The 17005-nt window shown below is 40.4% G+C and overlaps 1 protein-coding gene across 2 annotated transcripts in view; it reads right to left on the bottom strand.

Moving 5' to 3' along the window:
• The window catches only part of myom2a (myomesin 2a), a 37019-nt gene extending 28349 nt beyond the window's left edge, over nucleotides 1-8670 (bottom strand). The window contains exons 1-4 of one of the 2 annotated variants that reach the window (XM_080030004.1): nucleotides 6551-6632; nucleotides 4862-4984; nucleotides 2671-2763; nucleotides 1541-1676 (exon numbers count right to left, since the gene is read on the bottom strand). In XM_080030004.1, the coding sequence (XP_079886130.1) occupies nucleotides 1541-1676; nucleotides 2671-2763; nucleotides 4862-4962 (330 nt within the window). In that variant the 5' untranslated portion in view covers nucleotides 4963-4984; nucleotides 6551-6632. Of the gene's footprint in view, nucleotides 1-1540; nucleotides 1677-2670; nucleotides 2764-4861; nucleotides 4985-6550; nucleotides 6633-8619 lie in introns of those variants that run through there. The other variant, XM_080030005.1, reaches the window with a different exon arrangement.
• Between the last annotated feature and the right edge of the window lie 8335 nt (nucleotides 8671-17005).

Raw genomic sequence — 17005 nt, 5'->3', positions numbered from 1 at the left:
AACAGCCACATAGTGATTTCATTGGAATTAAAGGTGGAGTCAGCGATCCTTGTCAATGCTTGTTGTCAACATCAATTTAGTCAAAATGAGGGAATTTCCTGACGATCCACTACCTGCATGTACAGTACTGTGTGTGCGCTGAAAAATACACAGCGCGAACGGTGAACTGTATGTAAACAAAGGGTATGTAAACTCAGTGAGCCCAGTAGCTAGCAACATGCCCGTTTGCCTATGCTGTGTATTAAAACTGGATTTTCTTTCAGTGCACAGAGAGTACGGCAGGTAGTGGTTGTGAGGAAATATCAACTGATTTTGACAAAAAGTGATTTTGACAACAAGCATTCTCTAGAATCAATGACTCCACCTTTAAGTGCTGCTTTTTGGCTTTTAAGAGTGTTTCCAAAAACTTAAAAATCAGACCCCATAACAAACTCCTTGTCATCATTAACATTCCCAGCTGACATCACGATCAACAAGACTGAAATCTGCCCGGAGACAAGACGGATAAAAGAGGCGAGGTCAACACTGCTGTTAAAAATGAGGGCAGGGCCGACACATTCTGTACATAGCACCCATTCACACACAATGGAAATTTCACAGTTGTTCCATAATGTTTTGAATAAATTGATATTACTATGTATTTATCAATGATAAGAATTTAAAAATTATATGCACTCGTATTGAGAAAACTGACAATGCCAATGACATCCATTCATGCCTGTTATTCATTGAATATTATTATTATTTTTAATGTTGCTGTTCTCATCTACAACCCAGAAAGATAAGTGGATATTTATGATTGTCCTGATAATGAAAATTCCCCACAATCAACATATTTTAAATGTTTTTCTCGCGATTAACGAGAAAAACCCATCTCTGTAGTGTAGGTCCATATCTTACAGTAAAAGCAGGTCAAAGATTGACTGTATCCTGCTGTTAAGCAACAGTACCCACTGATTTTTGATAGTGTAACTTGATTTTATTCTACGCCATATTTAAAGACGGTGCAATGAGTAGGGAATTATAGTTTTTCTAAAAGTTTAAATGAACTTGGAGACAGAGATGAAACGGGGCATTAAAGGGAATGACATGCAGAGAACTCATGTGGGGGGAATGAAAACGGCAAATCTAAATGTTGGTAAACTATGAATATGATCTATCAACCAGTTCTTATCTATAATTCTGTTTCAAACACAGTGTAAATAAAAAATGTAAATAAAAACAAATAAACAGAGACGGTTATTACTAAATATAAAACGGTTGGCTTTGCGTCGGGCCGAACAACGCTCCTTTTTGTTGCATTGGCCTTTAACACATGTTGAGACTTTGACACTCCTAACTTTTTTTTTCATGTATCCTATGTTGTTTTGTATTGTATCTTTGCACTTTGGTCAACTGATGCTGTTTTTAAATGTGCTATAGAAATAATTTTGACTTTGACTTGTATAATGAGCATATTCTACAGCCTGTCGTGAGCTATTGCTTAAATATAATACGACACAACAGCATTCCTGGCAGAAGCTTGATGTGCAGTTCTTACCTCTCTATTGATAGCGAGACTCTCCACTGTGGCCTTGGTGGCCATCCTCATCCTGTGGAGCTCCTCCTGGATCACAGTCAGTCCTCTCCCAAAGTTAGTGGCGACTCTCTGGTACTCCTCGGTTCCCTCAGCACTCCTACACACACACACAATTGATCCACTGTTAATCTATTCACATCTATCTATCTATCTATCTATCTATCTATCTATCTATCTATCTATCTATCTATCTATCTATCTATCTATCTATCTATCTATCTATCTATCTATCTATCTATCTATCTATCTATCTATCTATCTATCTATCTATCTATCTATCTATCCATCCATCCATCCATCCATCCATCCATCCATCCATCCATCTATATCTTTTCATTATTTTGGGTGTCAACCATGAGTTAGACTTTTAAAGAAAAGTGTATATCCTGAAATATTTGCAGCAAATTTTAATCTTGGAACTTATATTAATTACATTTTTTCTCTACAATAATTAAATTCAAGACCTAATCTAAATTGGAGGAATAATTAAAGAAGAACTAGTGCAGAGTCAGTTCATGATGTGTCCATGCCATTGCTTGTATTTTGATTGCACATCTCTTCTAGGTGTTACGATAGCGGTGCACTCTCTCGTCCCTTTTGGCCGCTCCAAGCACCGCTACCGTAAAGGCCAGAATAGACGGGCATCAATGTCCGGCTGGATGTGACTGGATTTTCCACTCTGTTTTTCTACAGAACATCTAGTTCACTGACAAAATGCTCTGTCACTAACTCATCCAGTAGGGACTGCAGTTCAGTATTACCCAGGTATAACCTTACCCCTAAAATAGCCCCTGACATATGACGTCCCCAATGGTAAAAGGACTCCATTCATAAAGCGCTTTTCCCTGTTTCCCAGACCAAAAGCGTTTTACATTGTTTTGTACAACGTTCACCCAATCAAACACACATTCATACACCGATAGCAGCAGCTAACTTGCAGGGTGCAAGCTAACTCATTTGGGGTTCAGTGTCTCTTTGCCCAGGGACACTTGGACATGTGGCGGGGAGACGGGGGATCGAAAGACCGACCCTGCAACCCAGTGGACGACCGCACTACCCACTTCACCACACACCGCCCTGTGGGAACTCACCTGTCCCGGAGCCCTGGTACGGTATACGCTGGTTCCGCCATAGCCTGTGTGGCCTGGGCCTGCACCTGGATCTGCGAGTGAGAGCTTGACTTCCTGTGGGGAGGAGATCCATCATTATTTAAACAAATCAGATATTCAAAAGGACGTCCCAACGAAACAGACTTTTGGGTTTTAGCTTTGCAGAAGCAGTCGCTAAGCCTCACCCTCCCATGATCCACCTGAGGCTTTTTGTAGGTTGTACTATCATGTTTTTTATAAAAAAAAAATATCAATTATTGATCTACAGTTGTATCTGTTGTTATTGAATGTAACTTAATAATAACTTCACTTTTGTAGAATAACAATCTCAAAGTAACATTTTCAAGAATTCCCCCTTCATGATAGCTGATTAACAGACTTGCTTGCCTCCTTATTCACTGTGCGATTTCATTATACTCCTGTCAAATCGATAGAGAAATCGTGAATGGAGGTAAGTGTTTGTTACACACGAAGAGGGTTTGACAATTGAGAATCTGGCACATGTACTAAGACTTTACAGACATCTTAAATGTGCTGCATAAAAAACTATCCATTTAAAACACTCTACATGTTTGATGTACTTTCATCAGTTATCTGAAGCTCTGACCACTGGCCTCAGGTCAGGTTCACAGAGTGTCACGCGGTCTCTGAAATAAGACAGATGCTGAAAGACAATATTGCTCAGATCTGGGACTTGAGGCAGTTTAATGTTCTGTCCTCATCACTATAATAATACTAATAATGTTTTAGGATTTATACAGCACTTCTTTGGAGGTCACTCAAATACGCTTTTCATGACATAGAATATACAGTACATAAAGATACTAAACTAATTCAAAATGAGGTTCACTATAGTGACGACAAAGCTTTCAGCCTTCAGCTTCTATATCCTGTTGGGCGTAGCTTCATTGCATAGCAGAGCTGGACTAAGAGCCGGGATGGGTGCAATACATTTGAAAAGCATTCTACAGCAATCTAGTAAAATACATACAGTACATTTCCTACAAATGCCTAGGTACAAAAAAAACTCTTTGCAGAAGCTACACAGCATCAGCAACACCAGCATTATCTGTAGTCCTGACAAGCTTCTGGACCTCCAAAGCAAAAAGGTGCTACAGACTCACTCAGTCTTGACGATTTCAAACAAGATTACTAACTCACAACACACATTTTTAAAAGCTACCAGCACGTTTACCCCTGGTTTCATAAGTTTTCCTTTGGCAGGTCTGTGTCCACTCATAGCAAAGCTGCTTCTATATGGGTCATGCAATATTTTCCAGGCACCTTCCTGAGGGTCTTAAGTCTAATTGCAAACTAAATCGACATTAGATGAAGGGACATATAGCATCACACATTGGGCTGGCTGAATATGAATACAACTGAATACCACTAAATTGAGGAACATTAGGTAAATGCTCCAAAATTAACACATTTCTAAATTTTTTCAACAACAATTGAACAAGTGTAAGACGAATTCACTGAAACCTTTCCTCATCAACAACAGATACTATATCCTCACGGTTTATACTACTCACTTATTCTAATCTTCCACTATAGTTCAAATTGTTGCCTTGAGTTTGAGTCATAAAATAAAAAAAATAATGCATGGCTTGTCTGCTTATTGTCTTCTGCAGCTTGACAGATTGACAACTCCAGTGCAAATTAAAGGTAACAACCAATTTTTGCATCCAGAAACACAAATACGTCATACCACGAAGCCTGCTTTTTAAAATAGTCACATCGATATTTGCTTTCAACTTTCAATTAAATCTGCCACAGAGGAAAATAAACAACAACACATCAGCTATGGTAACAAACATGTCTGCCAATGAATGGTTAGTATTGCCAAGGCTCATCATCAGGGGTCTAACTACATGTGATGCTAAACCATGAGCGATGAATTTAAATGTTACATGGGATGTAGCAGTCATTATCAGCCTTCAGCACTTGGTTAAGGTCTATTTGTTTATTATACATCTGGCCTTGCACAGCTTTACATCTAGACAAATGGACAGCCAGCTAGGCAGCAGACAGCTAGTGTATGTAGCAGGTACATGGAGACCCGCTGGTCCAGTCAGATCTGCCCCTCAGCAGCTGATCTACACACAGGCCTTTCTGTGTCTCTACCTGGCAAAGCAGCAAAGAGCTCAGCAGGAGAATTCCACCTTCATACCTTACAGCCTGCTTCTTGACACAAGTGTGCTGACAAGCATAATCAGTTTTGACCTGGCTCACATGCTTCTTCTTATACCAAGGTATGACTTTGGAAGCCATGACTGGAACACTTCAAGGAGAGCTGGTCACAGCACCAGGGGAGGGAGGGGACCAAACATGTGTTAGTCATGAAAACAATCTCAATACAAGTCTGTCTGTCTTTGGTGTGACGGCAGCCATTGTGAAGTTTCTGTAGTGAAACACATTTTTTCCTTGTGGATGTGCTGTCATCTTTTTAATGGGTAACACTTTACAACAAGGGTACATTGATTAACTGTTGGTTAATGCTTAGTTAATGTTTATTAAACATTAAACATTAACTAGCTGTTATTGCTTAGTTATTAACAGTATGCTTAGTTGACTAAGCATAGTTATAGCATATAACAGTTATCATCACAGTTAGTTAATGCTTAGTAAATGCTTATTAAGCATTAACTAAGCTTTTACTAACTGTTAATGTACCCTTATTGTATATTGTCACCTTTAAATGAACAGTATCCAGAGTGAAAGCATCAGCAGTATGTCAGTACCATCACTAGTGTTTAATCTACTCAAGTATAATCCCTGTTGTATTATTCATATGATATTACCATTGCTGAAACACAGGGTATCAAAATAAAAACTGCTACTTCTACTATTTGAAAAACGTAAAGGTATGTTTTATCCACTGCATTTATTTAATTTAGGATTTTCTTTTAGACATTCTGTGAAGGGTTAGAAATGCATATGGAGGCTGCATTTCTAAAAATGAACCAAAGACTTCCACTCACTTTGGAAGTCTGCCATGATGACAATGCCAATACAAGTCCGTCTGGTAACTCGGTGTCACTGCAGCCATTATGACATTCTGTGATTAACATTTTTCCTATAGCGGATTTTCTGTCATCTTTTAAATTCACAGTTTGCCGTACAGTCTGAAGTGTCTTTTTCATCAAGAATAATGTATATATTCAGAATATATTACCATTGCTAAGACCTGTGAATTTTAAGAAAAATAAAATAAAAAAAATACCATAAGAGCATATATTAATCTCAGAGGAAGACCTGTCACAGTCCTGCATTTAGGAGTCTAAAACATATTGCCAGAGCTCAGCACTTGAAATGTTTCACCTTACACACTGCACACAGCTCGCTCAGCTATGAATAGCTTGAAGGAGTCTGCTGCCTATTCCATGATTGGAGAAATAAAGGAAATAGAGCCATTACCAGCAGTGCAAAACCATTACACTATTTAATAAAATGACCATAATGCAGGAAATTGAAGAGATCGCTCTACACAAGCTCTATTAAATGTAACAAAAACTGATTTATGAACCAGCTGTCAATTCCACAATCCATCTCAGGATAATACATATTTCATTCTGTATAATTTGTTATTTCAACACAAGAACATGTTTTAACTGAGTTTTGTTTGGTTAACACAAATTAGGCAAAGAGGGTCAGTAACCTCTTAATGCCGAGGTATGTAAGAAGCACTGCTTAGGGGAGATTACAGCTATAGTGCTACCACTTCCCACACAGATTATCTACTGTCATTCATTAAAGGAACACATTTCACATAGCACCAAATTTGACAGCACCTCCAATGAACTTAATTATCCAATAAAATGAGCTTAAACAGAGCTAATATAAAAGAAAAGTGACTTACCCCAAGAGATTTAAAACAGCGCAAAGCGGTAGCAGAGCAGCCTGATGCCACTTGGGAAGCACTTGCTGATGGTAACAAAAATATTACCCTCTCACTGGGAGGAATGCTCTTCCCCCTTCCACCCCATGTATGGACCCACTTAAGACTATATATAGCATTTACCCCCCAAATTTTCGCTCTCATTCTGCACTTTGGAGATGAAGAGTGTGCATCCTAACCTGCAATTTTATTGAATTATTTAGTATTTAGTGTATGTTTCATCCGATGCAATTATTAAAATGTATTTATTTATTTTTATTTGGATACTTTTTTGGAGACAGGTTTGAAATGCGTATGGAGGCTGGATTTCTAAAAATGAAACAATAACTCATAATTATTTTGGAGGTCCTTAAATCAATATACCAAATGTCATCTTGCCAATATCTTTACATTATCGGCAAGACGGTTTTTCTTTTTCTTACAAGAGGTATAAGAGGAACCTCCTTTAGATTTCACAAATATTCACTCAACTAAGAGAAAAAAAATTATAATTTTTAGATAATTTACAGGCAAATCCCATCGCAGAAAGCCTTGTGAGACCTTTTTAGGTTTCTCCAGGCAGCCTGTCCTCCTTGGCTCGACACTTGCGGGCAGCAGTCAAGGCTATTTTTACCGGCTGCTCCTCTGATACAGTGATACCCCAAATTCTTACTGTACAAGAGCACTGGAGGCTATTTTTAATTCACACAAGTCTATTTAAAAGAAAAAGAAAAAAAGCCTGAAGATACAGAGAGAAAAAAAAAACTCTTTTAAGACTGACCTGATGCAATTCAAAGTCAATGAACTCAAAAGAGGCCTTGAGTATGTTGCCCTAAAGTTATTCCCACGTTACTTCACTAGAAAGGTCACCTTCCCTTCTCTGGTTTAGAGGACACTGGCCCTAAACCTGGCTCACATTTAAGTGTATTCTTTAAAGGGGAAATAGTATGAAACACTCCCTTCTTCAGAGGCTGCGCACATATATTCATGTATCTGACGGCCACAGTACCAGCCCACAAATACTGAAATAAGACAAACAAGATGGCTGCCGTGTCTAATGCTCCACCGCAACTTTGCACTGCGTCTTTGCACTATTTACAGATTTATTTATGTCTCATTTAGTCTATTTAGTTTTGTATTTAGGTCTCTGCTATCCTGGTTGTGTTCCTCTTATATTTATATTGCACTGTTGGAGGAGCCCAAGAGTAAAGAATGTAATTGCCAGCGACTGCTCTGTAATTGTTGAATCTTGAATCAGGTGGCTCTCTCCACTTGTGTTTTTATCTTTATACATTTTTATTTTATTTTGTTGTATGTTGCATTGACGAATGAGCACGAGACTCAAATAATTTTGCTGCCAATGACTGCTGCTGTAATTGTTGAGCATATGACAAAAATAAACCATCTTGATCTTGACCTGGTCAGTTTCTCTTGGGCTGTCTAGGTCAGAAAGTAAAGAGAGCTAGTAGTCAGTTGTGTTGCCTGCCTGTGGTCACTGCAGAAGTTTTTAAAATCTAAGCATTTGTCTCTTTTCAAATTGGAAATTAACTGATAAATAAATGGGGAGAGGCAAAAAAGAATCGGTCTTTACTTTTTCTTTTATCACTAATCCATGAAAACCGTTTTGAGTAATAAACCAAAAATATAAATTTGAACCTTATACTGAGCACATATGTTGCCTTTAATAAAACACATCAACTCATTATACCCACGAAATATATACTACATATCGTCCTTTCTGCCAAAAAGAGTGAGGTTGAAAAAAAAGGAAACTTTTTGACAACTCCTAGTGGTCGTATCAAGAAAGACACCAATGCAGATATCAGTCCATAACAACACTGGTAACTACTGACAACACATGGACTGGCAGAGTGGCTGAAGGAGGACAAATGAGGTTACATTTAACCAGCGTAAAATTACTTATTTCAACAGAAAAGTTGATGTATAAACAAGGTAAAATTATCAAAGAAACTGCAATGAAATCAGTTAGGTAACTCATAATAATGCAAACATAAGGAGCAATGTTTGTGACTGTTGATACTGGAACTTACTGTAAGTGTCCTGATGAAATGACTGCAGAGAATCATCCATCTCTCACCTTTATACACGAGGACAATCCTGCAAAGACAAACAACAGTTACAACGTTACAATCAGTTTATCCATAGATGCAATAGAAAACAAAGACTGGGTTTGTGTACATTCTGCTTATTGTAATATACTGAAACTGGAAGAAGTGCATTATATATGTGCGTATAGTTCAGGGCATTTTAAATAAACCCTGAAAATAACCTCTCTGTACTTGACAAACAACCTATGCTAAAGGAAATTCCTGTCACATGGACACAGCAGAGTATGCACATCTCTTGTAAAACCAAATTAAAAATCTTCACTTCACTTTTAGACAATTGCAACCTCTCTTAATCAACCTTTAAATGGGTACCTCAGCAATTGTTTAATCACATTTGCAATAGAAGGATCTAAAAGAAAATCTACACTGATGCACTGGAGGTCCAAAAATACAGCATGGTTTACAGTAATGCAACAACAAAATATCTTTCATTCAACCTCTTAAATGGTTTTCATAGGTTGGTAAGTGTATACTTGGTGGAGTGTTCCTAGTATTCCACATGCAGTGTGGTGTTATTGCCTGTTGAATGCTGCCACCTGGTGTCTGTTCAGTAGAAGTCTTAGTAAAATGTTCAGCTGACCCTTTGTGCCTTAAAATACTTTCTGGTTCCTCCCTTGAAGATCAACGTAAAGCCAGATATCAACCAGGGCTTGACCGTTCATAAGGACTTTTGTTGATAGTAGTAATAATAATATATATAAAATATAATGTATTATAATGATACATTATATTTAAACTGCTCTCAAGATAGTGGTGTGAAGTGCTCTACAGCAGCTCACCAGTATTAAAACATTTGAAGTCACAGACAATAAATAGAAATACAACAAAGAAAATGGATTTTCCCTAATGTTATAATGAAAGAGAGAATTAAAATTTCCAATTTTACTAAATACCAGATTTTTCATCCAAAATATAATTTACATTTTGATTATACACCTAATGATATTAGTGTTTATTTTTTATTTAAATTTTCAAATGTATATATTCAAAACTTAGAGCAACACAAACTAAAACCCATTAATTTCCATTTAATTTAATTGTACTTGGAGGAAATATGGCGCAGTTAGTTTTGCCTATACAGTATTAACTGCAGTCCATGCCAAAAATGTATAAATCATTATCAATCATCAATATAGCCAGTTGAAGGCCAAAGGTCGTCAGCTGGAGCGTCTTTTCAATCGCACTGGACTCACTATACATAAACAAATGCACTATGCTCACATCGTCCATTACAAAGACGCCATTTCATCTGCCAAATCCCAATACTTTGCAGACATTATCAGTTCTGGTGCTGGGAATACAAGGGCCCTGTTCTCAGTGGTCAAAAATTCTCTCCACCCCCCTGATTTCCTTCCACCTCACTTCTACTCCACTGACCACTGTAACTCCATAATGGCATTTTTTGAATCTAAAATATCCTCCATCCACCAGCAACTGACCCCTCACACGTCTAGTCATCCGCCTCCCTTTGTTCCCAATCCCCCCCTCTCCGCACCTCTCTCCTGCTTTCAACTCCCCTCAGCGACTGACTTAACAAAACTCATCCGGACTTCCAAACCATCTACCTGCCAACTTGACCCCCTGCCATCCTCCCTGGTTATAGCCTCCCTTCCCTCTCTACTTCCCCTGATAACAGTCATTATTCATTCCTCTCTCACCTCTGGTTCCGTCCCATCCCAGTTTAAATCTGCTGCTGTTACACCGCTACTGAAGAAACCTGGTTTAGACCCCAACATTTTCAATAACCTCCGCCCCATCTCCAACCTGCCATTTCTCTCAAAAATTCTGGAAAAAGTAGTCACATCACAGATTCAGGCCCACCTCTCCAACAATAACCTCTATGAACAGTTTCAATCCGGTTTCCGCCCCCGTCACAGCACAGAAACAGCACTCATAAAAATCACTAACGACCTCCTGATGGCAGCAGACTCTGGACATTTATCCATTCTCATCCTCCTTGATCTGACAGCAGCCTTTGACACCATTTCCCATTCCATCCTCCTCGACCGACTTGCCTCCATTGGTATATCCGACACACCCCTAGACTGGTTCCACTCTTATCTCTCTGGCCGCACTCAATTCATTCAGTTAAAATCATTCTCATCCCATACCTCCCCCCTCTCCTCCGGTGTTCCCCAGGGCTCTGTCCTTGGCCCCATCCTATTCATCATCTATCTCCTCCCACTTGGTCAAATATTCCGTCAACATCACATTAATTTTCACTGCTACGCGGACGACACCCAGCTCTATGTCTCCTCCAAACCTTCATCCACCCTCCCACCCCCCTCCCTCTGTGCCTGCCTACAGGAAATCAAATCCTGGTTCTCCTCCCATTTCCTCAAACTTAACAGCAACAAAACAGAGATAGCCATCATTGGCTCCAAATTCACACTCACCAAGCAACCCAGTTTCACCCTCTCCATTGACAACACCTCAGTTTCCCCCTCCCCTCAGGTTAAGAGTCTGGGTGTCGTCCTCGACAGCACCCTATCATTCCATACCCATATCAACAACTCCATCCGGTCCGCCTACTTTCACATCCGAAATATCAACCGCCTCCGCCCGTCACTCACTCCCAACAGCGCCGCTATCTTGGTCCACTCTCTAGTCACCTCACGCCTGGATTACTGCAACTCCCTTCTGTTCGGACTCCCCCACAAACTCCTCCATAAACTCCAGCTGGTCCAAAACGCTGCTGCTCGTATCATCACCAAAACCCCTGCCATCTGTCACATCACCCCCATCCTGCACCAACTTCACTGGCTCCCTATCAAACACCGTATCGAATATAAGATCCTCCTCAATACATTCAATGCCATACATAACCTCGCCCCCCCATATCTGTCTGACCTCATCCAAATCAATACTCCCACCCGGTCACTTAGATCCGCCACCTCCATCAACCTACACGTCCCCCCAGCTCGTCTGTCCACCATGGGGGCTCGAGCTTTCAGCCGCTCCGCCCCACGCCTCTGGAACAGCCTTCCCCCGGACATCAGAAATATGGACTCACCTCTCACCTTCAAATCCCACCTCAAAACACACTTATTTAGGCAGGCATACTCACCCATGGACTGACAATCTGCTGCAAGCTCTGTGCTTTTTAAACTTGTTTTAATTGTGTTTTTGCCTTTTTTTATGCATGTTAGGCGACCTTGAGTGCCTTGAAAGGCGCCATACAAAATAAATGTATTATTATTATTATTATTATACAAAAGGAACAAGCCTACTCTAACCAACACTGACTGACATTCATAACAAGCCTTCAAAAAAGTTACATTTACTCTAAAGCTCAAACCAGAACTTATTCACTGTCAATGTTCAATGCAGCTGTATTGTTAGTTCTCTTTACTTTATCCACTTTTTGTACCAGTTGACACTAGTATGATTGTGTGTGAGTGTGTGTGTGTGTGTGTGTGTGTGTGTGTGTGTGTGTGTGTGTGTGTGTGAGTGTATGTGTGTGTGCCTGTGTTTACCTGTGTGTGTGTATGTGTGTGTGTGCGTGCGTGTGAGCGAGCGTGTGCGTGCGTGCATGCGTGCGTGCCTGTGTGTGTGTGTATGCTTACGTGCCTGTGTTTGTGCGTGCGTGTGTGCCTGTGTGTGTGTGTAAGACTGTAGATGTTCTGCTGGATTCCTTCCTCTTTCTGGGCCCCAGTTCGCAGCATGTTTGCAGTGGGAATAAAAGAGTTTATTGGAGCATGATAATACGATGGCCACTGGTTGGAAGGGGCCTCATCGGTGCAAAGCCACATTCACAATCTGACTGGAATTTTAGCTTAAAATAGCTGCATAGATTTCAAAATTCATGATACTTTTCGTTTGTCTATTTTGTTTGTCACTCAAGTTATATATTAGCATTTGATAATGCATTGTTCAATAGATTCTACTTTATCCAAGCCAGCTGCAAGGATGGGGATGTTCCTAATTTGGTCCAATGCTGAATAGTCATTGTACCAAACAAAAGGATAATTGCAAATAACTCCCGTGACCCCTTTACCCTTTCTTTGACGCATGCCAAAGCTTTACTCAAACAGCACTCATGAGCTAAGGACAAAACACCCCGAAAACTAGGCCTGATTAAACCCAAACAAAGACTCCCAAAGATTGTGGTGACCCCCTGTGACCCCCTACTATCCAGTCTAGAGCCAGACATTTTTTTTCCCTTGTGCAGAAAACTATCTAAACCCATTACGTGATTTGAGAGACTATATAGTTTATATTCAGGTCTGGATTGCAATAAAAAAATTTAAGAACATTCAGATTTGCCAGAAAAAAAAACTCCAATTTGAAGACCTGAACTTTCCTGAATCAGCATACTGAGCATAAATCTCAGTTTGCAATGATCTCATAATGTAACTGGTGAATTTCTGTCAAATATACAGAACAAATTTATGTTTCAAAAAGAACCATATCATTTAGGGGAGAACGGGGTAATTTGTCACACGGGTTGGTTGTCACAATCGTTATATCTCGGAACCAGAAGGCGCTGTCTGTGAAATTTTGGTATGTAAATATCCAGAATTGGGAGCAGAGGTCACCTACATAGTCTTCCTTGGAGTTAGACTGCTGAATTTGAGGTGAGAGGACTGTTTGTGTTTTTCATGTCAAATTGAAAATATTTAGCTCCTCAGTATTTTTCTTCTAGGCTTTTACAGAATGGGTTTATAACAAAACACTTGTTACCCATAAAAAGTGTGAAGGGTAAACTATAGTTTAGATTGTGGTTAGCAAGCTAATTAGTTGTCAGATGGTTGTTGGCCTTAATGCTAGCAAAACATTCAAGTTGGGGTTGGTCGTCACATTTTTGGGGGGGTTGGTTGTCACAAGTTATCCAAAGGCTACAGCCAGAAAAGGAACCCAATAACGAAATAAATTGTCAAGCTGTATCCTCACTGATACCCCACAGAAGGAAAGAATAGAGCAGGAAAAGGCAGCTAGCATGCAAAGGAAAAAAGGGCAACAAAATCAAAACAACCCAGTGCATCCCAAACTAGACAAGCTGCCAAGGCTACAGTAAGTTATATAGGCCTATTTGTCAACTTGACAATGCAATTGCATTTTCAAATTTAGTTCTACTTTCTTTCCTTCTTTTCAAGATTATTCCCATTAAGATAACATTGTGACAAACAACCCCATAGTGTATGACAACCGACCCCTTGATGGGGTTGATTGTCACAATGTGTAAGGGTGTCTTTGATGATTAATTTCTTCTTTATTACAATAAGATAGAAAAAGTGAGGGGTACACATTTCAAGCCAACACTTTAAGCTTCAATGTAATGTAGGAATGACTATCGAAAGATGTTTAGGTGATGAGCAATTCTCAGTAGAGTAAAAAGTGTGCCTACTTACCCCGTTCTCCCCTATATTTTCCTCTAGCACATCCCAAATGGAAATCTTCTGCTAAATTAAACTGAAATTTGTTTTCAGATATTCTGCTAACTAAATACCAAACATATTGCAAAAATATAACTGGAATATTTTTAAAAGCTTATAGTAAATCACTTCTGTCGCCCCCATGAGGAATTCTGAGTAACTACAACAACTCTGTCGCCGCATCTACATGAGGTAAGCCTTCGGTGATCGCTGCATGGATTTGATACCTTCTGCTGTACGGACAGGTATTTTTTAGCAGTAGAATCAACAACTGAAACATGTCTTAGGCGCTTCTTGGGATTTTTCTGAGCTCCTGCACCAGTGTCGGGGGGCGACACCAGTTTGTAAACGCTGCCATACTGAGAAATACAGAGAGAGTTTTGTGGAGCTGATAAGCTTAATCAACTTTGTGTCAACTCATTTGGCAATTAAACGAATTTAACCGGCATTAATCTACATGAAAAAGTTACGCACTATAGCTTTAACGTACAATTTTACATGGTATAACACATTCCTTAAATGGGAACTTGTCTTTTCCTCCAGCATCAATACACAGGTTAAATAAACAGCACTGCAATGAAGAGGGTTTATTGGGTTTGTGTGTCAATAGCAGCCTGTCAATAGTCAAACTGACTCAGCCGATCATTTGAAGGTCACCAGAGAAAAGTCACCCTGACGTAGCCATGACAACGGGCAGCATGTTGGAGGTAATGCATTCTAAACCCTCCCTCCATTCTATCTCCCTTTGGTGGCACGGAGCCGGTAATTGGATGGGCCGGGGACACTGTTCTTTTCATTCATACATTCACTGACTAGTGGTAGTAGCTGGCAGACGATGGGACAGAGGAGGAGGAGGAGGGGGCTAGATAGATGAGAGGAAAATCCTTAATCTCAACGGTTGTGTGTGTGTGTGTGTGTGTGTGTGTGTGTGTGTGTATTAGTGTGTGTGGGGAGGGGGGGATGTCACGTCATAGGGGTTTGCAGTTTGCCAGTCATTGAGTCAGCAGACATTTTTACGCAGTGTCTGGTGACGTGGCCAAGCTGTGCGGGGGAGAGAGGGGAGGGGGTGTCTCCATCTAAGGCAATGCTGAGGTCTGTTGCATCAGGCTCCATCAGTAGATCCAAAGAGGGGATTAGATACACGTGCTGTACATGATGAAAGGGATTTTTTATGAGTGTGTCATAGTTTAGAAAATAGAGACGGATTGCCTAATGCATTCAGTTAATATTAGGCCAGGCAAATCACTAAAGATGTGTCCACTGTTTGATACTGTAATATTACATCGATGACGAAAATGTTCATTGTATCAGAAATTAAAGCTAAATTTATTCTGCTAACTTGGTGTACAGAAGGAAACATTTGAATTCCTGAATTTTACAATATTACAATCAACATCTACAACTATCCACTAGGCTTTAATCTATCTAGAAAACAGAATATTTTCGACTACACATTCTATCCACACTACACCTATAAGATGTGCCCACTGTGTGACAATATAACAATGGTAACGCAGATGATTAGCTGGACTCTACTAGCTCTCCAGAGAGCCTCTGAATCAGTCACTGATTTACACCTGTAGTTACAACTGAATGTAAATAACTACCTAGCAGACCAGGAAGTCAGTATAACAAAGGGGTAAAATGACAAAGGGTTTCCAATACACTAGTTATAAAGCATAATCTATAAGAAAAAATATTACAGCTGTGTTTGGAGTGTGATAAATAAATAAATGTTAACATGTTAAAAAAGGTGTTCAGGCCTACTGTGTGAACCACAATTACTTTATGGAAGACTGTTGCATACAGCTGAAAACTCAAGGAATACCTAAGTATGCCTGGCAATCCATGAAGTATTAATGAACTATAGCCTACTCCATTCACAATCACCTCAGAGTAAGAGGTTTGTATACAGCAGAACAGTAGAAACATTACGCGCCAACATGCAAGACACCCAGCATATCTTTTGGTGCCTTGCCGAGGGGAACATGACACCAGTTGCTATGGGGAGGGGACGGTGTTGTCACTGATAACAAACGGCCGGTCTGTCCCTTTCGCTGTGTAGTCAGTAAGTAAGAAAAAAAATCTATAGCACATTTAAAAACAACATCAGTCGACCAAAGTGCTGTACAGGATACAATACAAAATACCATATAAGATACATGAAAAAAAAGGTAGGAGTGTCAAAGTCTCAACTTATGTTAAAGGCCAATGCAACAGCAACGTATAGAGGCTGTGGAGCTGTATGGTAGACTGTTGGATGTTGCGGGCCCAGCATCCGATGCCCTTCAAGCCTGTCGCTGATGCTGCGTGATGCTGATGACATCACCGTGTGGTAGCCTGGCCTCTCTGCACGTACAGCTCTGGGTGCCGTGGCAACGTGGGAGACGTGCCGCCCGGCTATGGGAGAGGAAAAGCTGCTGTCAGAGGAAGAGTATCACGCAGACACACAGCTTCCTCCTTCAGCTCACGAATCCCCCTCTCCCACTCTCTCTCTCTCTCTCCCTCCCTCCCTAGTCTCTCTCTCTCTCTTCCTTCCTCCCTCCCCCTCTATTCTCTCTCTCTCTCCCTGTCTCCCTTCCTCCCCCTCTCTCTCGCCCTCTGTTCCACACATAGATAGTATAATAACACACTGCCTCGCTGTAGTGTATGTGAAGCCCCCTCCCCTTCTTCCTGGCCCTCACGTCCTCAGCTAAACCAATAGGATCCCATGTTGGGGGCAGGGCATAACATGAACCACCATTGCACTGCCTAGCTGCTGCATCTCCCCAGCCCCACCACAGCTAACAGGGGGACTAGCAGCTCAGAGGGAGGAGACACACACGGTCAAACCAAACCCAGCCTCTGTGCGTGTGTGTGTTTGTGTGTTTTTAAGCGTGGGGGTGTGTGTGTTTGAGTGAGGTTGGAACTGTGTGTCTGTGTGTGTGTGTGCC

The sequence above is a fragment of the Ammodytes marinus genome (assembly GCF_949987685.1).
Source record: "Ammodytes marinus genome assembly, chromosome: 6".
Classification (NCBI taxonomy): Eukaryota; Metazoa; Chordata; class Actinopteri; order Uranoscopiformes; family Ammodytidae; genus Ammodytes; species Ammodytes marinus.
Note: the sequence above shows the minus strand (reverse complement) of the source record. Positions and strands in the feature narration are given on the sequence as shown.